We start from the raw sequence: 23,437 nt of genomic DNA on the forward strand, positions 1-23,437 counted from the left end.
CCACAGTCGCAGCGGAAGAAGAGGAGAAAAATGTACACAAATCATGAGCAGTAATGGAAGAACTATCACTAGGTGAAACAGAAGGGCGCAAACCTAGTTTTTTAATGTTGCTCCAGAGAGTTTTTGGGGGGAGCATTGGATTTAGGCAACTATTAAAGTGCTTCTTCTTGCGATTTTTGATAAGGTTACGCACTTTGTTTCGTAGGCGCTTAAAATTAACATGAACACTTGTACAACCAGATCGCTTCCACTTCTTGTATGCAAAATCTCTGCGCTTAATCATTGACACAACGTTATCGTCAATCCAGGGGGTGGAAAAAGGCGGAATGAGTGAGCGCTTCTTGGGCACAACTCTCTCAAATAAATCATTAATAGTGTTTGTAAAATGTTCTACCTTTCCTGTGGAAGTGGCCTCAAAGTAAATGTCTCCCCAATCCACCTGCAGGGCCAAAGCTCGGGCAGCCAAGCCATTACAGTTACGAATATCATAAATTATTTTATATTTGTTAACAGGTTTAGGTAGACGTAAATTGTAAGAGGCATAAATCAAATCATGATCCGAGATTCCTGGAAGAGGAGCCTGATTATGTTGCAGTATCCTCTGAGAATCACAAGAGGGTAGAATCATTAGATCCAACAGTGAACCCAATCTAGTAGGGTTAAAAGGGACATAAAAAAGAGAGCGTGCCGATAAAAGATCAAAGAATTTTTTTGATAAAATACTGTTCAAATGGAGGTTGACATTAAAATCACCCATGATTACAAAATTATCATATGAAAGAGCTAGATCTAAAAAGCTTTCTAACTCAGCAAGACTCGTCACTGGGGGAGGATTGTAGCAGGAGAACATAGTGATGGTTACACCAGATGATACAACACAAACTCCTATGTACTCAAGCCTACCAAAGGCACCGGAGCAGAGTAGAGAAGATTTAAGGCAGCTGCGGACGTAAATTCCAACACCACCACCCCTCCCCTGACCAGACCTATCACATCTGAAAAATTGAAAGTCCCGAGCACCAACCGATTCCATGGAGTCGGAGGAATTCAGCCAGGTCTCGGAAACACACAGTACCGAAATCGCAGAGTTATGCAAAAGAGCCCGCAGTTCATCAATATGCCGTCTAACACTACGGGCATTCATATGAGCAAGGACGGAAGAAAAGCGAGAGTCAGTAGTGATCTGAATCTGGCTTATAGAGAGAGAATTAATTACCACATCATCTACATCTTCAGACTGAATCTGAGAAAGTAAAGAAGCATCATTAAAATTAACCCTTAATAAATTATCAGACGAAAAAGTGGAATTCAAAGAATTAGAGAGGGATGACCCACAAAATAAGTTCAAGTTCTTAGAGCAGTTCACAGCAGCAGGCAAGACGTCATCAGAAAAAAGTGCTGCCGGAAAGATTAGCACCTAGATCCAGATTCAAATCGTTCGCAACAGCCACGGGAGAAACATCCAATGAGGGGCACTCAGGAGAATTACCGGAAAACGGGGCAATCATCAGCATCAGATCACGGTCAGATGAACATGACTGATCATGTGGAAGACAAACCGTTGAGTGACGAGGAAGCCTCAGGTGCTCCAACACGGTCCTGCCCGAGGGCCCCAGCGGACTTCGCGGCCGTAATGGGCTCAGAAACCGTATCGGGCTTCGGAGCAACGGCAGGATTCGGGGCCGAGGTGGGCTCAAGTCGCCCACGAAAAAGATCAACAAACTCAGACCTGAGCTAAAAGAAAAGCCGAAGTGAATTTGGTGGTGCCAGTTGGAATTCTTCGAAATGCCGCGAAAATTCACGTAGAGAAAATGACAGGTTTTTTTAATGTGAAAATTGTTTAATTCCTTACAAGGGAAGTACTCGAGTCATCAAATTCAGAAAAATCTGAGGCTTTGCTCAACTACGCATAAAGGCATCAAATTAAACGTGGTATATTCAAAAAGTGCGAAATCGGGTTAATTTTTTTTTTTTAAATTCCCCAAAGTTGAAAATGACACCTTACGCAGCACATAATAAAGAAAATTCGTATGGGACTGCATGCGGCGCTGGCTCAGCGGTAGCGCACCGAGCGTTCAACGGGAGTGCCGCGGGTTCGATCCCCTGGCTCCGTCTGTTTTTTTTTCCTTTTGATATCTTTTTTTTTTTCAATTAAAAATTCTATTCTTTATTAAGTAGTATTATTGTAGTGTAAATTGCTTATCTAGAGTGCTGAATTAAAATCCCCAACAAATTTTTAAATAATTTTAAACCACTTAAATGACGTAAAATACTTTCTATTCATCAAACTGCAATAAGCTTCTTTTTGATAATTTTTTATCTCATTATTCTGAAGACCACCTTAGTCACTTGGAATTCTGTTTTGGGGCGGGATCAACAAAACATGATGAGACTAAGCAGTCAGCATTGTTTTACATCAAATTTCGGTAGAAAACTTGTTTTTTCGACTGTAACACGGAAAATTGAACACTTTTGCCTCTAACAAAAGGAGATTTTTAGCCCTGGGAGTGGTTTAAAATGCATATATATCGGCAATATGGACAAATTCGGATGAAAGGTGATAGGATCTTGTCATTTTTATGGAAATTTTTTGGTTGTCAATTTTCATCCCTTTCAAGACCTTAATTAATCCCTTATTTTTGTTCATTAAACATTTTTCTTACAAAATTTCAGCAAAATTCATGAAAAACTTTATAAAAATGATTCTAATTAGCTTAACAAAGTTACTAATTGAATTACTAAAAGATATTTACCTTCACTGATTGAAAATAAATACCCTGAAGCCAAATTTATTGAGTGGAGCTATAATTATTGCCACCCGAAAATCGCCATATTGATAAAGATTCTATCACAGTACTCACAGTTCTAACGATATGAAATTCAAATGGCAATTTTTCATATTGGTTTGAAAATACCTTCAAATGATTTTTTTATTTTTTTCCAAAAAATTTTTTTTTTCAGTATGAAAAAGTGGAGCTATGATTATTGCCAGCAGTGTAGTAAATTGATTATTTGATAAATTATGGGATGCACTTTCATCGCTTTTAAAAATTTGTTGGGGATTTTAATTCAGCACTCTAGATAAGCAATTTACACTACAATAATACTACTTAATAAAGAATAGAATTTTTAATTGAAAAAAAAAAAGATATCAAAAGGAAAAAAAAACAGACGGAGCCAGGGGATCGAACCCGCGGCACTCCCGTTGAACGCTCGGTGCGCTACCGCTGAGCCAGCGCCGCATGCAGTCCCATACGAATTTTCTTTATTATGTGCTGCGTAAGGTGTCATTTTCAACTTTGGGGAATTTAAAAAAAAAAAATTAACCCGATTTCGCACTTTTTGAATATACCACGTTTAATTTGATGCCTTTATGCGTAGTTGAGCAAAGCCTCAGATTTTTCTGAATTTGATGACTCGAGTACTTCCCTTGTTAGAGTTAAGTCATTTTCACAAGAAATTCCTTTTAATAATTTATTTGAATACAGTTATTTTGGGTTAATTGTGAATAATTGTCGATATTAAAAGAAAAACATTGGGATGAAATTTTGAGCTGGAAGACTCATGTCTCAAAATTCAGGATAGGTTTGAGAAAAATCCTTTGGTACAACACTATTTTGGTTAATAAGGAATGCAAAAGTACATATTAGAAGGTACACAATCTGCTAAGAAGCATAAAATAGAGAAGAAAATATTTTGTGGAATTTTAGAGATTTTTTGCAACCGCAGCGCCGCCAGAAGTTTGTAAAGTGAGTTATTTGTGTCTCTATCTCTCTCTCGAGTTGAATTGCGCGCGATTTAAGAACTTTCCATTTGAAGTGATATTTGTATTTAATTTCTTTGTATTTCTGCAAGATTCAAGTAAAAGGATGTGTCGTGAACAACTATCCGTCTTCCGACAAAGATATGAAGAAGACAATTTCTTTCTATATGAGTTTTTATTTCTGTTATGTCTTTTTGGCGCAAAAATATTTATCATGGCACCGTGAATGAGCGGGATTAGTGTTACCAGCACGTCTATCTGCAATTTCCATTAGAACTATCAACACAAAATTTCCGATATTACACGACTTTTAACGACCACAGGTCTGAACAAACTCCTTGACCAGGATTCCCTCATCCCAGAAATCAGCACTCAATGCCTCCTCAAATTCATCAGGCCTAAGCCCAACCTTAAAAGAGCCCACTCGTCTATTGGCATCTCTTCGGACAAGGTTAATGCACACAGGTTTGCGTTTAGAGGTCAATCTCGATGACAAAAAATCCCTCAACATAGCTGCAGTGACATCCCTTGCGAGTCGAGAGACGAAAAGCCAGCGCAAGGGGGCCTTGGTCACCGCAGACAGGGGATTGTCACGTTTCATTCGACCAATCACAACAGGAAGATCCCTGCGGGAACGAGAGGGCTGAGTATCCTTCACAGCATCCAGCGCTGGTTTAGGAGACACAACCTTTGGCGTTGGTTTACCAGGAACCGTAGAGCCACGAAAATCCAATGCCGAGGGCAATGGACCAGACTGAGGCGGAGATCCAGTCGCCGATAATACTGCAGCAGATGAATCACGGATCTGACGAAGAAGCGGACTTAATGACTCAATCCTCAAGTCATCACGAGGCCCCCAAGAAACTTTCTTGCTTAAACTCTGGGGTACCTTATTCCTTGACAGGCGCACAGAAGAAGGCCCACGCTCTCCTAGGAAGGTAGACTCGAGTCTGTTAACCGGTTTAGGCAACACACCGAAAGAAGAGGGCCGTGGTGTAAACGCCCAGGAAGACATTGAGTCCAGGAGAAATTCGAGTAAGCATTCATCCAGTAAGTATTTGGCTAAAAATTATCCAATTTTTTGATAATTTAAGATAAAATGACCGAGATCTACAAGATGGTGTGGTCGCCATCTTGTTTTGACGTTTCTGTCCGCCATTTTGAATAACTGTCAAAACAAAAATCTCATCCGATTGAGCTGAAATTTTAGTATGTTCTAGCTGATGTCAAAACCTTTTCAGAACATATATAACATCCGATCTATGTCAAGCGATTGTCTGGATACTGGGGCTCCAAGTTCAAAATTTTAACACTTTCATGAAAACAGAACTACAGAGGGCTTCTTTTATCGAAACCATCACAAAAAAGACAGTACTATCGTTAGGCGATGAGATCTAAATAACAAACAAAAAGAAAAGTAATGTTTTTCTTTATAACAGCATATTATTTGAAGATCTGAAAAACTGTTTTGCAAAGATGAAAAAATAATAAAAATAAATAAATGCACTTTTCATTTATTTTTTTTTTAAATTATGTAAGAGTAAATAAATATAAAAAATAAAAGCCTCAACCATTTTTAATGGTTACTGAGGCATTTCGTTTAGGTTTTAAAATTAATGATTAGAAAATAAAGATCGCCAAAATATGAATATTTCAAAATTTTAAAATTTGAGCCTCTGTATCTAGGTAAATAATTGACGTAGACTGGAACATAGATACGTTCTGAAAAGGTCTTGACATCAGCAACAACATACTAAAATTTCAACCCAATCGGGCGAGTTTTAGGTTTTGACAGTTATGCAAAATAGCGGACAGAAACGTCAAATCAAGATGGCGATCATGTCATCTTGTAGATCTCGTGCATCTTACCCTTAGATGTGAAGATCTTCATTGTCGTTTATTATCAGAAATTGTTGATTTTTTAGTATTTATTAAAAAGTGCAAAGTCACCCGCACCTTATCCCAAGTGCAAGCATTTTTTCTTGATTTTTTTAAACATAGTAAAATTTTATAAAATTAATGCTAGTGGCACAAAACCCATTCATTAACAACTGAATACAAATAATTTTACTCAAAAACCCCCCTCCTTTCACTTTAACTATCCACTTTTAGAGAGCAAAGTTGAAAAACAGCGAAAAAACGTGCAAAGTCACCCGCAACGACGGTACCATGCAAAAGAATAACAAAAAATGTAGCTTCGACAAACGAGATGACGCGAAAAAGATATTGGAAGAATTCTCGAAGGGTAAGGAACTATGAGAATGAAGGTGGCCGAAATAGGGCACCAAAGCTATGTCTATATTTTTATTCATTTTAAAATGTATTAAGAATGATTTTAGAGTAAATAAAGACGGTAAACTCTTTACAATGTTCCAAGCAACACTCTTTAAGAGGAAAGAATTAAAAAAAATCAATTTGTATTTAAAATATTACATTTCAAACTTGAGACTTCGACGCTTGCATGCAACTATGCCGAAATTTGGCACACTTACCCTATACCGCATTTCTTTTAAACAGTTGAATCTTTGTGTTCTGACTACTTTTACGCCGCGCGAAAAAAAAACTCTCCTGCGGGTATGCAAAATTTCTGGATGCATCATTCCAATTTGCGAGTTTTATTTCGGTCCCGAAAATGTACGTAATACCCTAGACTTAACCCGAGAGACGGCTTAACTTAATTATAATAAAAATAATAATTGGACTAAATTCCCATCAGTTTCCCACTAAGCCGTTTCTCGGATTAATTCAAGAGACAGATTAGTCAGAAACTGATGAAAATATAATCTGATCACAATTTTGATTTTATAATCCGGTTTACGTTAAACCGCCTCTCGGCTTAAGCCGTAATGCCGGCTTCAGACTGGAGGTTTAGCCCAGTTCCCGAAGGTCTCAAAAATCTTAATAACATGCAATTTTATTGATTTTTCAAAATATAATGAATCATTTGCCCTTAATATTTAATTTTTTTTGTGTCATAATTTATTTAAGCAATCTGTAATTTAATTACAATAGGCTTTTCTGGTGAAGAGTGAAAATGACAGAGAGGAAGACTTAATATTTAATCCTAAACAACAATTTCCTAAAAAAACATGTTTAATGAGGAATTAGACGAGTTAAGCCAGATAGCTAAGCTTTAGGTCTGAAACCCGTATAATACGGGCTTCAGACCTAAGGCTTAGCCATCTGGTTTAACTCCTCTAATTCCTTATCTGGCTTGATTTTTTAGGGAATTGTTGTTTAGGATTAAATATTAAGGGCAAAAGATACATTAGATTTTGAAAAATCAACAAAATTGCTTGTAATTTAGATTTTTGAGACCTTCGGGAACTGGGATAAGCCTCCAGTCTGAAGCCGACATAAGTGTATCTAGTGCATAAGGCCGTGACCCCCTATAGAGGATAATACGATTTACAAATCTTTCCTAAATCCCCAGAAATATATTTTCTATGCATCCTAAGTTGTTTGAATTAGTCCTTTTTTGATAGTGTAATAAAAATCTGCGCAGCTGACAATTCTTGAACCTTGGACTTTACAATTTAGAGACTTAAGACTCAAGCTAAAACTAATATTTCGTTCGTAAAATTGGCGATAAAGGATCAGCCCCAACTTAGAGGCGAAGGTCCTTGACACACTTAGGACTTAAGCCGAGAGACGGCTTAGTGGAAAATGATAGAAATGTGTTTTAACCATTATTTCGAAAATTATTACGTTAAGCCGTCTCTCGGCTAATCCTCAAGTCTGTCAAGGCCCGAAGGAACACCTGTTCCACAGAAAACATTTATTGGTAGTTCCACCAAAATATTAAAATTTATTTAATGTAATTTAATAAAATGCAAATAGGGGGAAGTGGGGCATCTCTGAATTGAAGTAGTTTTAAAATTGGGCATTGTTCTTATATTTTTAAACGGTACTGAACCACAATGTGATATAATTTAGCTCCACAAACTAATTGTGAAGCTAAATTACATTTTAATATGTCCTAATTCATTTAAAAATAGCAGAGAAGTTCAATTTTAAAAATACTTCAATTGAAAGGTGCCATACTTCCCTCTTATGTCTAGAAATCCCCTTGCGGGAAGGCCTTGTTCCTTCATGCAATGTTGTGCCAGAATTATTATTATTATTATACTTTTCTCTAAAGATACTTTTTTTTATTAATCTGCAGTTTCCTATAAGGATAAGTCTTCAAACTTCCTGTCCCAAATGACACAATAAAGTATGACTATAGGCCATGATACGCGTTCTTAAAGTGCCAATAGATGTTCCATTAACTCTAACATACACTGAGAAATTTCAACCAAGGATTTGAGGTTCCTTGCACAAATATTCCGTTTACCTGATCCTTTACTATCAAATTTGACGGACTAAGTTTTTTTCAGGGATCAGACTGAGTCTCTTTGGGGCTTTAGATACAATACTAACTTCGCTTGATATCAAAGTTGAATAGTTAAACCAAATGAACAAACGCGGACGAACCTTAGTTCTGAAGCCTGTATAAAAGTTTGAAAAAAGAAAATCCAAATGAATGATCTTTTTATTTAAGTCTTAATATTTCTGCAGGTCCGAAGTTATGCATAAAATTATATCTTATGCACGTATATCGAGGACAATTAACTGAAATTCTTTACAATCTCAGCTTTTGTGGTCCTAACTGAAATTCAACCTCGTCAGATCGGGCCCAAATTTTGGATTTACACCTTTTGACACTCATAAATCACGAATATCAAGTATGCTAAAAATTGATGTTCGTGGACGTTCCGTACCGTCCCATCCCGTCCCGTCCGGAGTACAACCGGTTGTGGAGAGAGAACGGAGACTAGAAGTTAATGATATGAGATCAATCCCCCACCTCCCTTTACGTCATTTTGGAAGACCCCCAAATTTTGTTTTCTCAATAACTCAGCCCCTATGGCATCAATCGATCTCAAATTTTAATATGTTATAGCTGGACCTAAGAGCTTTCGATTAGAAAAAAATTAAGCCCCCCTGCCCCGAGCTATAAGTGGTCAAAAATTTAATTTCCCAATGGTCTTATCTCCGGTTCTAATTGTCAGAATTTAAAAATTTTTTGATGTTTTGCAAAGCTCTTGTGGAGTACTATAACCCTTATGACAGCAAAACTTCATCCGATTTAATCAGAGGTCTGAATAATTGAAAAACCGATTTTCGAAATTTCGATTTTGAACATAGTAAAGTGAGGTAACTGGATCGTTTTCCGAAGAGTGCTACTTAAACGCTTGTTTTTGGACTGATGAAATTCTTTTTTACTTTTTCTAAATTCATAGAATTATTCATTGTTTCATTCAGAAACATAATATAAAAAAGATATCAAAAATATTAAAAAAAAATTTATAAAATAATGATAATACTGAAATAAGTATTATTTTCGCTAATACACTTTTAATTAAACCTTTGGATTTAAAATACTTTTTTCACAAGGAAAAAAAAAAAAACAATAAATGTTTTCAATCAACCAGCTGTCATTAGCGAAAATATCACTGCTAGAAAATTTTTAATGAAGAACCCAGCTGGTACAAGATTGAAATGAGTCGATTACAGTCAAGTGTGCTAATCCGGGCACACTTATTTAATGGATAAAAATATTATATTTTGGTTTTTCTCAAACTTGAATAGTTATATTAAGTTACTGTAGTGACTATATTACGGAAATAAAAAAAAAATATTATTTTAAGTGGATTAGGGTAAATTAAGCTAATTCAAAACCTGCTCCAAATGGAAATTTTTCGCTACTCCAAACGGAAACGTTACTGTTTTCACGATAAATACAGTACTAAATTATTATATTTATATATTTTTATACAACAGTTTCATTATTTAGTTAATTTTGCTCCAAATAAACGAAAATCCATTCATATTCACAAAATTTTAATTTGTTAATTTCTCAGAAAAATTAACAGTTTGCCTTCTCACCATCGAATTTTTCATCGATCGGCCATGTTTTCCAATGAAAAACACAATAAAATGACTGTTGTTTATTCGTTTTGTTTAACATTTATGTCACATTTCTGGCTAATTTTAGTTTAATTAGGTGCTAATCTTTATTGCTAACGGTACGTGAAGTTTTCAAATGAAATAATTACCTATTTCGTGAACAAAAAGAGGTTTTCTGAAGTGTCTGCAAATTCTTCAATAGGAAACCCCGGAAATATGATTTTTTGGAGAGGTTTTCTTATTGTTTTATATGGGAAATGAGAAAAGATCAGGAATAAGAACAAATCCTGCACTTAAGAGCAACTCAACAAAGTTTTGGAAGCCTTTCGTCGTGGTTTCACTTACACTGTTTGTCTCCAATTAGAAAATTTCCCTTGTCTCCATTTGGATTAATATGTTTCCAATAGAAGTATTTTACACTCGCGTATTTTTCTTGTATTTAAGAAGTTTTCAAATTATATCTAAAGAATTTTTCACTAAACAGTAATATTCTAGAAGGTCAAAGAGAAAATTTATGTAATTCTCTTCAGAAAAATATTCAACTTAATGTGTTGCACCTTCTGTCAAAGTTAAAGCGTCTGGAAATGGTTTTGAATTAGGAAATTTACCCTAGTCATAAACGATCCAGATAGAGAAGCGCCCGGATTAGCACATTTGACTGTAATTCGAAAACTAGACGATGTTTTTTCTTTACATTTTAGTATGTTGTAACTGAGGTCTAGGCCTTTCCAACGGTGGGTCGCACTAATTCCTCGATGTTCCCTGACCTGAGTTATAATCGAAAATGTCTTGACCGGACCATATTTTCAGTGTTTATGAAGCGATTTCAATGAAATTTTAGTATATTTTTCATCTGAGATCGAGACCTTATTAATGATGGGCCCCATCCGTCCCTACTCCACCTCCCCGACTGTACCCCGAGCCTTACTATATCCAAATGGACTGGGCTCTATCTCTAATGTTCATTATTCGATTTCAATGAACTTTGTTTTTTTTTGGTTGGCTTTCCGCACTCAGACTATTTAAAATAGAAAATTACCAGTGATAAGCCCAGATAAGCTTATGGTAGCTGAGATTCTTTACAGACGACCTCGAAATGCGTGCACTGGGTGCTTGCAACTCGACGAAATGCTCGGAAATTCAATTGTGAGTGGAATTTAGGAGGTAAAGAATTGCGTCGAAACAATTTTATCCATTTCGGCCGACAAGAACACTAGATAAGATAATTTATCTATCGGCTTAGTCAATAAGAAATTAAATTTTTGACCTTGTAATTCAGACGCCGCCTTAATACAAAACTCCTAATTAGAATGTTAAAATTGAAATACAAATAATTCTTGGAAATATATTTGATGTTACGTGTACGTCTTGAACTGATCTGTATATTAATATTCAATTGTCTTACCGTCTCCTTGCATATCGGATGTCCAAAGTGTGAGGTTGTCTCTTAATAATTGCATTATTAGCGTTGAATCTTTGTAGCTCTCTTCGCTGAGGGTATCAAGTTCCGCAATGGCATCATCAAATGCAGCTTTTGCTAGGCGGCAGGCACGGTCGGGCGAGTTGAGAATTTCATAGTAGAATACCTAAGCGGATTGTAGAGTAGGTAATGAGAGAAAGAGTGAGAGAGAGAGACACGTGAAAGTAGAGAAAGAGTTCATTGACACATTATTGTCCAATCACTCAACAGTCATTTCGGTGGCAATTGATGTTCAATATAAATAAAGAAGGAAATAAGAGAATGAGATTAAATGATTGGCAATAAGACTTACTGAGAAATTCAGCGCCAGACCCAATCGAATAGGATGTGTTGGTGGAAGATCTGTCATTGCTATGTCACTGGCCGCCTTATAAGCCACAAGAGAATTCTCAGCAGCCTCCTTGCGATCACTTCCCGTGGCAAATTCCGCCAAGTAGCGATGGTAATCACCCTTCATTTTATAGTAAAATACTTTACCCTCACCAGTTGTAGCACAGGGAATGAGATGCTTCTCCAAAACATTGAGAATATCCGAACAGATGTCACGGAGTTCTTTCTCCACCTGTCCACGGTAATTCTTAATCATCTCCAGCTTTTCCTCGGCGCCCTATATTTTTTTTTCAAAAAATATTTATAGAAAAAAATTACAGTCATAAATCAACATTAAATCAATCAACTCTCAAACAATTGTAGACATCTCACAAATCTCTCAAATCCCTTTACCTTATTCTCCTCCTTCTGTTCAATAGAGGTGATTATGCGCCAAGATGCTCGTCGTGCACCAATCACATTCTTATAGGCGACCGACAGTAAATTTCTCTCCTCCACCGTCAGTTCCAAATCCATGGAAGCGACCTTCTTCATGGCATCAACCATTTCTGCAAGGTACATGAAAAAAAAAATTGCCACATTACATATTTATTTTTGCCACTTCATTATCCCACTGTAAAATAAATATTTTCCACGGGATCTCTTTTTCAGCAATAAATACAATATATTGCAGAAAAAATATCATATTAGGAGAGACGAAGGCACAAAAAAAAAAACTAAATGTGTACACACACATTAGATTAATTAAAATTCCATTCACATACAAAACATACATACTCACACCACCCGCATTAAATATACATAAGAACAGAATTTCAGCATTAAGTAATACCATGAGACACAAGAGAGAAAGAGTCCAATTAAATGGAGAAAACCTGCTATATAATACTACCATATTTTGGGGAACAGTAAGAAACACAAAAAAAAAAAACTGCAAGAACCGCAAATGTTTCATATACGTGAAAAAATCAGAAGAATTTAGATACTATGATTTGAACTGTATTACACCACCAAGTCTTTTATTATTATATTGTAAATCTCTAAAAACAATTTATATAAATGCTGTATATACATAATATACATTATCTGACTTATCTGAAATGATTCCCATTGACAGAAACTTTATCTTTTGCTCTAAGCAGCAGCACACTACTAACAATATCTGCAGCAAAATTTCTCACACAAATTAATCTACAACTTCAAATTCCACGAAGTTGTAAATAAACAGACTGAGTGAGATTTGAAAGGCTAATAAGAGGAAATAAACTTTTCCAACATTGGCTTCCTTCATCTCTATAAGAAGTTCAGAAAACAGTCTTCTGAACAGGATGTTTCTAGTAGTAAAGAAATTTGTGTAAATCAGAATGTTGGATTTCCATCCCTTTTACTCCATTATTGTCTCAGACCAACCAACGTATTAAAGTTCGTAAATTCTAAATAAAAATACTTTAAAATCTCGAAGATCAATATTTATACACAACTATTTCTGGTTTCTATCAGGATCTTTTACTAAGTTTTCCAACTAATCATAAAAAAAGGACAAACATTATATTTTTTAAGTGTTTTCAAATTCTCTTTCTAATGCAACACAATCTTATAAAACATAAACATCAAGTATGTTTCTAATATGATTTGCATATGGTGTTATCAAAAAACTCCTTTTAATACTTCAGCTTTAAAAAGTAACATTTAAGGATGATGCTTAAATAAGTGGTTTTTTACGAATTGAATTCAATTGTATTTAGGGTAGAGGCTCATAATTTTGTCCAGTTTCTTATTTTGGACACTTTGAGGATAAAATTGGACACTAAAAATAAATTGATTAAAATTATGGATTTAAATTTCAATATTTGAAGAATAATGAATTCTATCTAAATATTTGTTCTTTTTGGAAGATTTTAACACTAAATACGTTAAATTTTGAGTTGAAATTGCTTATAAGCAGACTGTACAAAATTATAAGCCTTTACCCTATGTAAAAGAAAAGTCAACCCGAACGATTGATATTAACCCTTTAAGGACGATTGGGTCACCGGTGACCCAAAAATTAAATTTTTCCTTCGGCCTTCTAAAGTTGTGTTTTGCTCTAAGAAGTCAACAAAAATAATTTTTTTCCGACCCCCAATTTTTGACCTTCTTGTCCTTAAAGGGTTAAATCGCAAATCGGCGTTTTGTATTTAATTTGAATTAACAAGATCTGTTGAAAGTTTAACATCCAAGATCTTGTTAAGGATAAAAAATATGAAAAAAATGCAGATAAATTGATTATAATATATGTAATATATTACAAAATATATAATACATATAAAATATAAAATAAAAAAATATAAAATAATACAATAAAAATATAAAAAATATAATACAAAATATAAATTGCTTGCAGTAACAGTTTTGAGAATATCAACTATTTTACCACATAACTATCCAGTACGTCCTGTGCTTAACCCTTTCAGGACGATTGGGTCACCCGTAACCCATAGTGAAAATAATTTTTCCTGACTACCCAAACATAATTCTTTGTAATGTTTGTACGTAATATTAAAGTAGAATTTTGTAGGAATCTAGCATATCTTTTCAAGTCTTTAACTATTTGCTTTAGGATGATTTGCCTAAAGCGAGAGACAGTTTGGAAAGTTGGACAAAGCAGTGTGGAATGTGAGACACCTCCTTAAAAACTTGATAATTAATCAATTAAATATTTCAATTTTCGATAGAAAGATTATTAAACCTAATTTTATGATTATTTGAGAAGTTAAAAATGCTAACAATCAATGTATTGCATGCGTGATATTCATAACCCGTTATTATGCATATTTCGGTCCCGAAAATATGCATAATACCGGGAAACCCTGTACCTCTCATTTGCGCAATAGCTTTCCTTTGTATAAAGTAAGTAGTTTAGATTAAAATAAATTCGCGAAAAAAACCAGCTCTGCCTTAATGTCCTTTACTTTGTTCCAGAATATTGTTCCAACTGTTATAAAGCCAAGGCAACCTAAATTAAATTTGTCACACTGGAACTGGGCCAGATGACCCTATAAAAAACGTTTATTTTCTCATAACTTACAATATTGTTTTTTAGATTTGCGTTTCCTTTAGCAGGGAAATTAAATGATATTGATGGAATTGCAAAAACGTCAATGATGAGTTAGCAAAAAATAATAATAATAAAATAAACGTTAGAAAAATGTTACTAACACCAGATATAGCAAGCATATATCATTACATAATATTCATTTTAAGAGATAACTTAATGATTCTTTATTAGTGTAACGGGATATAAAAATCTAAATAAGTAAAAAGTTTCACACGGACATCTTCTCAAAGTTTATCACGAAGAGTCCTCTTGGCAGAAAAAACTTTTGGCATTAAAGATATCTTTATTCAATTAGGAAAAGTCAACGTCCAAGTTTTATTTATTCATTATCTTGGCGAGCATTTCCTTTTGTTCACTAAAAAAATATCAGGCTATTCATTGAAAGAAAAAGGCGATGACGAAGAAAGAAAATTTGAACATTACACCTCCCTCGTTATCTCATCATATACTCCGTATTATCTCATCTTTCTGGAAGGGTTGAGAAAGTTCCTTAGACGACAGAGATAATAAATTAATTTTTAAATTAATTAAGAGTGACAAAATGTTCTCTCATAAGTGTCACAAAGTCTTATCTCAGCTTTTATATTTCATTGCACTTTTTTCATCACATTATTTCCCAAACTTTCTCTCTCCACGTTTTTGTCTAACTTTATTTGGCACATTTCCCGAAAATGACTCAGAATTATTAACTTGTCGAAATAATTTTATTTTGATTCATAAAACTATCCAGAAACATATTTCATTCAAATTGAATTTCCTTCAGCAAAAATCAATCTATCAAGGAGAAACATAAAATTGAAGAAAAATGCGTCAACGAGAGGGAAAAATAGAAATAGATTGAAAGAAAATTAAATCATAGTTGCTTGTAAGTAGTATAACGTTTATCAATCTCCGAAATCTATTTCCGTTTTATTCTTCCTCTTGTGACGACAAGTGTCTACCGTTCTTAACACGCTAATTTGTTGGTGGAGAGAAAAAAAAAAATTGAAGTGGTAGAAACGTCCAATGATAGAGTTTTCATCGTTGAGTGAGATTTCAAACAGAGACCAATTACCATGGAAAATCTATTTTCACTCACTGGAAAGTGTAAAACAGCGACACATATACCAGAACAAATAAAACAAGAGGCATATGCGTGGTAAGTTTATGTAAAAGAGTTTAATGTGAAAGAAGAAAGGAGTAAACAGGAGAAAATACCACAAGTTTGTAGTTAAATTCATATAAAGTAAAACCTGCGCACACATTTTTTTTTCTCCTCAAATGCAGCAATGAGATATATCAAGAAAAATTCCCAACAATATGCAAAAGACCAAAAAGTCCTACGAGAAAGAAACATAATGTTTTATTGTAGCTTGGGTAGCTAGATAACAATGTTAAGAAACATTACTTCCAATTCACCGTACAAATCGTTATGGTAAAACTGAACATACGCGTGCCCAGAAACATTGTCACGTAGAGGAATTTTTATTCATTTCATTTCATTATCTTTTTTTATTATTTTTAAAATTTACTGTTTCGGTATATCTTTTGGAATTTTTACAAAAAAAAAAATCCGATATAAAATTACAACTGAATTGACGCTTAAAATAAATATTACTTTTGTCACTCAACTATTGAAGCAGAAATTTCGGGTGACTCATCATTTCCTCATAATTGAGTTTAGTACCTCGTTTTTTCTTCTTTATTCTATATGAGACATTTCGAGTGAGTCAAAGCGAAAATTACTCAAACCCTACACACATCTTCTCAGCGAAAGTATGTAACAGTTGAGATTTATGATGCTGTAGCTGAAGTTCAAAAACGAACCATCAATTCAATTCGCATATAGCATGCTTCGCAAATCAAGTTATTTATTAACCCTTTAATGTCCATACAGAGTCTGGTAAACCAATTGGTAAACTTTCTTGTACTGTTTAGAATTAAAATAAAACACAATCTTTGTTTAAAGAAGGTCTTTGTAGGTTCAACGATTTTCTTCATCATTCTTCAATCATTTTCTTCATTAGAGATTTACAGCAAAATTGAGCATTTTGCTGTAAATCTCTTGCATATGAAGGGAGGTTGGTTTTCAGGCTTTGCACATACTCAGACTTCACATGCTTGATATTTTTCACATATTCTTTTAATAAATCTGACTTCATTTTTTCAGAAGATGTGTTTCTTAATACTGGTTTATAAAATCCACTGGTTAAGTTCATTAATGGAATGGGAAAAATATGAAGTGTTAGAAGCCAGATTGTGTGCGAAGCCTGAAAGCATTCCCTTACACGTAAATCGTGTAACTGTGTTATCACACTTGCACATTAAAATTTTAATATGATTCACATTAATTGTTGCTGGTGAGAGTCCAAATGTGTAATTTGTGTGTTTGAATTATTTTATATTCAAAATTTGATCTATTTGTTGATAAAAAGGTAGACTTGACCCGCAAAATTTGATATAAATTGATTTATAGCATTAATGCGAAAAATTAATGCGATTTTCTCTTTAATTTTTTAATGTGAAAAATATTTATGCTTTAGGTAAATTTAAACTTATTTTTGCAGGCTAAGTCCACTTCTTTATCAATAAATAAAAAAAACCCCAAATATTAAGCGACTCAAAGACACAAATAACATATTTGGACGCCCACAAGCGACAATTAATGTGAATCACATTAAAATTTTAATGTGTGTGATAACTCCGTAAAAATGCTTCATTTTGACGAATATATCTCACAATGTGTAGATGCCCTAATATACTTCAAAACGAAAAGTAAAAGCAGTAATGGTTGAATGTTAAATGATCACCAGGTTTTTTTTTTATTAAAGTATGATTAGAGAAAACTGGGTCAGTAGTAAACACGGAATAGTTGCAAATACTGATTTTTATGTCTACACTACTTTGACTTAGTCGATAATACATTCAGAAATTATGTCTAATTTTTAACAGTTTTAGATGGCAAAAACTAAAAACAATGAAGAAGTGCTCTCGAATGTAAAGTCTTGTACTTCTTCGTGGTTTTCATTTCTCTTTTATCATCTGGAACAGTGAGAAAATCTCAAAATTCCAAAATATGATGCCAAATTAGCCCATCTTACCCTGCTGTCTATAAATTCAAGTAGGTCTCGTCCATTGAAATTCAATGTCTAATTAAAAAGATCACAGTGTTTACAATTACAACTACCCCGTGTTTACTATTGCACTAGTTTTTCGTAATATAAAAATCAATTTTATATTATTATTATTTATTTCAATCAATAATTTCCTTTATAAATAAACGAAAAAAGTATATCACAGCTCAAAGTAGCCCCCCCCTTCCTAGTGTCAATGTTATAACTTTCTGGTCTCGCCATCAGTACCATCAATTCAGTACCATGACACCCAAAAGTTTTTAAGTAAGGGTTAACGCATATAAAACGACATTAAAATTAGAATATATAGGGGAAACTGGGGCAAATTTGTCAAAATGAAAATTACAATATTCACTATTTTCCAAAATAAAAGAGACTGAGGCTTGAAATTTTTATTATAGATAGCTTTCATGAACTTTCTTAAACTTACAAAGTTTCAAGGGATTCGAGGAAGGATTATGTAAAATAAAAAATAATGAAATTTTGACCTCTATTTTTGGAATATTTGGCTTACAGAAAATTTCAATACTGATTAGCTCAATTTAAGCACATTTCTCGTTAAGATAGAGAAAAATTATTTTCGACAAAGTTGTAGAGGAATAAATTTCCTATAAAAATGTGTCTATTTGATATTTATAACGTTTGCGAGAGTAAAACGTCACAAATTATCCGAAGACTGACAAAATTTGCCCCAGCAATTTTGAGAATCTCCACAAAATCGACTTTTAGAAAATGATTCGAAAATCACATTTATTTCGAGATAGAGGAAAATAGTCTTCTGCAGTGTTGTAGAGCAGTAAATTTTCTATAAAAATATGCTCATTACAAAACGTTTAAGTTTTCTCAGAGCTCATGAAGGAATTAAATAGGCGTTTTGATAAGTTTTGCCCCATTCTCCCCTACTTGGTTAATTTCAGTTGGTAAATTTAAATATATTTGCACTGATAAATTTTGGCATAATTTCAATGTCATGGCCAACTGTCAATTGTTTTCTTTTAGAATATGTCAAAACAGAGGGATGGAAAATTTCAACCAAGCGTGAAAGATGATAAATTAAATTGGACTAAAACATAAATTTTGGTTTCCCTCATTGTCTTCTTTATACCCTAATCAATTTACCCCTTTAGAAAATTTCTAATTTTTAATTTTTTATCTCTTTCATCTACCCATAAATAATTCAATTGAACTAATTTGTCGCATCTCTTGTACCATGAATACTTAAAAATAAACCAGTATTGGTGCTTTTAGCTCAGAGCGTCATATACATGGGGTAATAGAGAGAGAAAAATGTACACAACATATAAAAATTATCTACATTACATTACACTGACGACAACGGCAAAAACACATTAGACATGAAGCAATTTGCAGATAGGAAATTCACCATATGAGTAATATGGGGAAAAGTGGCTTTAATGATGATACGATGAGAGCCCGGGACTAGGTGAAATTGATAACTAAACCCATTCACCGTGAGTTTCGCTTTGTATTTTTTTTTTCCTGTACAAACTCTCATTTGCGAGAAATATCAAATATAGAGTGACATAGAAAGTCAACAACAAGGATGAAAGTGAGACTTCCCATAACATTAAATATTCATTAGAAAATCCTCCTATTCTCTGTCCAAATTTTTTCTCGTTCATCCTTCGCTCAGTCACAAACATCTCCCCTTCAAGGACCTACTTCAACTTGCTCTCTCACCTGTCTCTTTATCAAAAAGCAAGATAACACCCTAAAAATCATTCCAGCCTACATCATCCATTTCATGCAAGTCACAATTTCTTATTGTTGGGTTGTATACACTGTTTATTCGAACTTTCCTTCATCACAGATGCTCCCACACTTTCATCCTCCTCTCACTCACAACATCTCAGAGATCCAATATTTTCTGATTTTCGCTCCATATTCAATTTCTCCAGAGAACATCCACGCACTCCCGGCAACAATATTGAAATTGCCATACGACAGAACATTTTACTGTGTGGAAAGGAGAATGGTAGTGCGAGATTGTTGAGAAAACGCAAGAAAGCAAAATTTCTAAGTAATATTAGCAAATGCTCCGTCGAGTAATCATTCCATCCCTCTCGAGAAGTACACATCCATCTTCCTTTTGCACCATCAAGAACCCTTGCAAAGTCTTCTCTAACGGAACAAGACTTGCATGGAAGAAATCATCTTGAAGAATCCCTTTCAACTCTACAAAAACCAACAAATCCCAGACAAAAATTACAAACTGAATTCTCCACCGTGCTACAATAGAAAATTTTCTCTCTCATACATTTTAAGAGCTAGGACAGTCAAATATCGATCCATGAGACTCGACTCTTTTGCCTTTTGAAGCTCCAAACCACCCCCAACTTTATTTCTCTGTCTCTCCTACACACAATCTCTCTCTAGCTCTCTAAAAAGTATTCATCTCACATTTTCACCCTCACACATCTTCAAGAGAGTCAATTTTGGATGAACATTTTTCTCGTCATCTCAAAAAAATTGATGGAAAATTTTTCAACACAATTTCCTAGTTTTGCGTGGGATTCTCACATCAATTTTCACCTTTTGAAATTCAATCCGGAAGTCACCGTGACTTTTTGCCTTAACTTTGAACAGAGATTTTCATCTCATTTGGTCAATTTCCTTTCTGTATATATGTATGAATCAAATTCTCCAATGGTCCAGAAAACTTTTATATATAGGAGTTTAATAGTTCTATAGAGTATCAGAGACCATCTACCAGATCAACCCGTATATGATATTAGTATTAAAAAAAACAATTATAAGTTAAGGTAGTGTGTTTAGTTTTAAATGTATGATATTCTATAAGAGAAAATTACGAAAAGAAATAAATTTATTGTGAATTTTTTAAATATAGAGTTCACAAGTTTTATACAAGTTTCAGAAAATAGTTTTCCAATAAAATCACATCTACACCAGTTACCCAATAAAGTGAGAACGATGGACTATCCAATGCACATTCCGTGTTTTTAGTTAGTAACTTTTCATCTTCACAAATGTGAGACGAAGAGGGAATTTCAACACAAATTGGTGGTTAACATAGTAAGGATCCTAAGAATATGAAAACCTCAAATTTCCCTGGAGATTTTTCTTCTTATTTTTCTTCTTAACATGGAATTTGATTTCACCCTCATACGTCCATTTATCTAAATTTGTTCACTTCTCTGGAAATAACACAATTTGTCAAAATATCCCCTTTCTTGGTATATATGGGAAATGAAGAGAATAAATGAATTTTGCACTTATCTTCATATAAAAGATGTGAATTGACATCTAAATGGACGAATTGTACATGTGCTTCCTAAGTTAAAACAAATAATATTGACAAGTTTATGATAATTTTCCGCCTATATCGCATACAAAAGACTGACACAGATGATAATATATTATATACGCGATATAGAAAATTTTCCATCAACCACAAAAGATTTTTGCTCCACTAATTTAACATGAAGGATAAAACAGTGCCAGCATTTATATTAAATTTAATTCAAATGTGTGAATTGAAACAATAAACACTCTTGTCAATGGAAGAAAATGTTTTCTTATCTTTCTCTCCATAAATACTATGCAATCTTGAGAAAATTGTAGTATATGTAACTACTATCAGAGATAATCTAAGCACAAAACTTTGGAGAATTTTGAATAGGAAAGAGAATGCCAAATGCTAATGTTTCTATTTGTACATTTCGGAATTTTCTCTCACATCAAAACACACCATATTTCACAGAAACACAAATTAAATATTATATCTACAGTATTTTGTAACACGGAGAAAAACAGACAAAAGTATATCTATGATATGCAAATAAATGGCAATAATTTCATAAATTCTATAGTGAAAGAATAAAATATTCAAATAAAAAGAAACCGTGCGTATATGGCAAGAAATGCAAATAATATTTTTTTGCTTTATAGATATTTAGTAAAAACTGATAAGACTTAATCATTAATTACACTGGTAAAAATAAAAGGGTCAAATTGACCCTTTTCAACAAAAATGGATCATATTTGATCCTTCACTGAGTGAGAGAAATCCGAAAAAGTTAAAATAACATTCCGGAATTGTTTATTTTACCCTGCAGTATTGATCCGAAATCGGTGTAAATATTACGCCTTTTAGGTGTATTAGGGGTTAAAGTTACCCTTTTTCATATTAATTTTACACTTAAAAAGGTGGAAAATTAACATTAAAAAATGTTGATATATTTTTACACCTAAAACGTGTTAAAATTATGAGGAAAAAAAAGTTAATCGCACACCCATTTTTTCTCAGTGTTTGAAAGGTTTACTTGAATCTTTTAAAATTTTGTATGCATATTTATCACAATAGATCGTGTTTTATCGTAAATTTATTATACTTATTGTATTTCTCTACCATCTGAGCAAACACCAAAGATGACTTTTTCATTGTTTTATTCGTTTATTCCAGAGATAAATAGATGTCAAAACAGTGACCCTTTCAAAGGGTCATCGGTGACCTTTTTATTTTTACCAGTGTAATATTTAAAAAAAAAAAAATGCAATAGGGGGAAGTGGGGCACCTTTGAAAGTTGGACACCTTTGAAATTGGGATTTTTCTGCTATTTTTATGTGGAATGAAGCCATATCATAGTGTAATTTAGCTTCTCAATCTGTTTGTGCAGCTAAATTATATCACGAAAAGGCTCAATTTTATTTAAAAATAGGTGAAAAATCCCGATTTCAAAGGTGCCCCACTTCCCCCTAGACTCTTGCAAATTCGGGCATTTCGGAAATTTGGGAGTCAAACTGTTTAAATTGATAAGATTTTATGTTCATCTACATACTCAAAATTATTGTGAGTTTCATGGCAACCCTTCAATAAGGCAAACTACCATCATAACCGAATAAAAAAATAAATAAATAAATATATTTAAAGAAAAAAATGTGAGTTTTGAGAAGTGACCTTATAGAAAATGATACGCCGAAAAACCATCAAAGTCGTCAATTCCGAAATTGAAATTTTAGACGTTGCAGTGTCAAACAATTACAATAATCTATTGTAAATGAATTTAATTCAATGTATTTATCAGAAAAAATATAAATAAAAAAATACAGAAAAAATGAGTTCTGGAAAGTGACCTTATAGTAATGGTACGTACTTTAGTAAGGCTTAGTTCCAATTTTAAAAATAGGACAAAAAAGCCCTACTTCAAAGATACCAAAACTCAAAGGTGCCCCCCCCCCTCTACTTTTCAATATTGGGTTTTACTACTTCGTGTCCTTTTTTTTTTGTCTTTTTGCTAATCTAAAGCAGTGAGAAAATTTTAAAATTCCAATTCAAGTTCGAATCGAAATTTCACCATGTGTTCTATAGTGTGTATATTATAAAAAAAAAACTTCAAAATCGACATGTGTTCCTGTAAATGTGAATGAGATACAGGTAAATTTATAAAGAAATAAAATGTACTTAAGAAATTGATCCACATACCACACTATTTTTCTTATGTTATTGTTGTTTTTACAAAATTTAATACCAATTGATCAATTTTGCAAAGCAGGCATTATTCAAACTCAATCATTGACACGTAGTAAATTCTCCCAAGAGTCTTGAAAAAACCCCACTTTTCATCCCCATTTCCTACTTTAGGTACCGCCTCAACACTTTTATTCACTTGTCACCCACGACAATGTGCTAAAAAGAAAGTATCCCTGTCATAGAGAGGGTG

General features: G+C 33.6%; 1 protein-coding gene across 1 annotated transcript in view; it reads right to left on the bottom strand.

Moving 5' to 3' along the window:
- The window catches only part of LOC129801794 (14-3-3 protein epsilon), a 38,607-nt gene that overhangs the window by 5,685 nt on the left and 9,485 nt on the right, over positions 1-23,437 (bottom strand). Inside the window, exons 2-4 of the mRNA XM_055847135.1 lie at positions 11,919-12,073; positions 11,488-11,802; positions 11,121-11,301 (exon numbers count right to left, since the gene is read on the bottom strand). Of these exons, the coding sequence (XP_055703110.1) occupies positions 11,121-11,301; positions 11,488-11,802; positions 11,919-12,073 (651 nt within the window). The remainder of the gene's footprint in view (positions 1-11,120; positions 11,302-11,487; positions 11,803-11,918; positions 12,074-23,437) is intronic.

Source organism: Phlebotomus papatasi, chromosome 1 (genome assembly GCF_024763615.1).
Source record: "Phlebotomus papatasi isolate M1 chromosome 1, Ppap_2.1, whole genome shotgun sequence".
NCBI lineage: Eukaryota > Metazoa > Arthropoda > Insecta > Diptera > Psychodidae > Phlebotomus > Phlebotomus papatasi.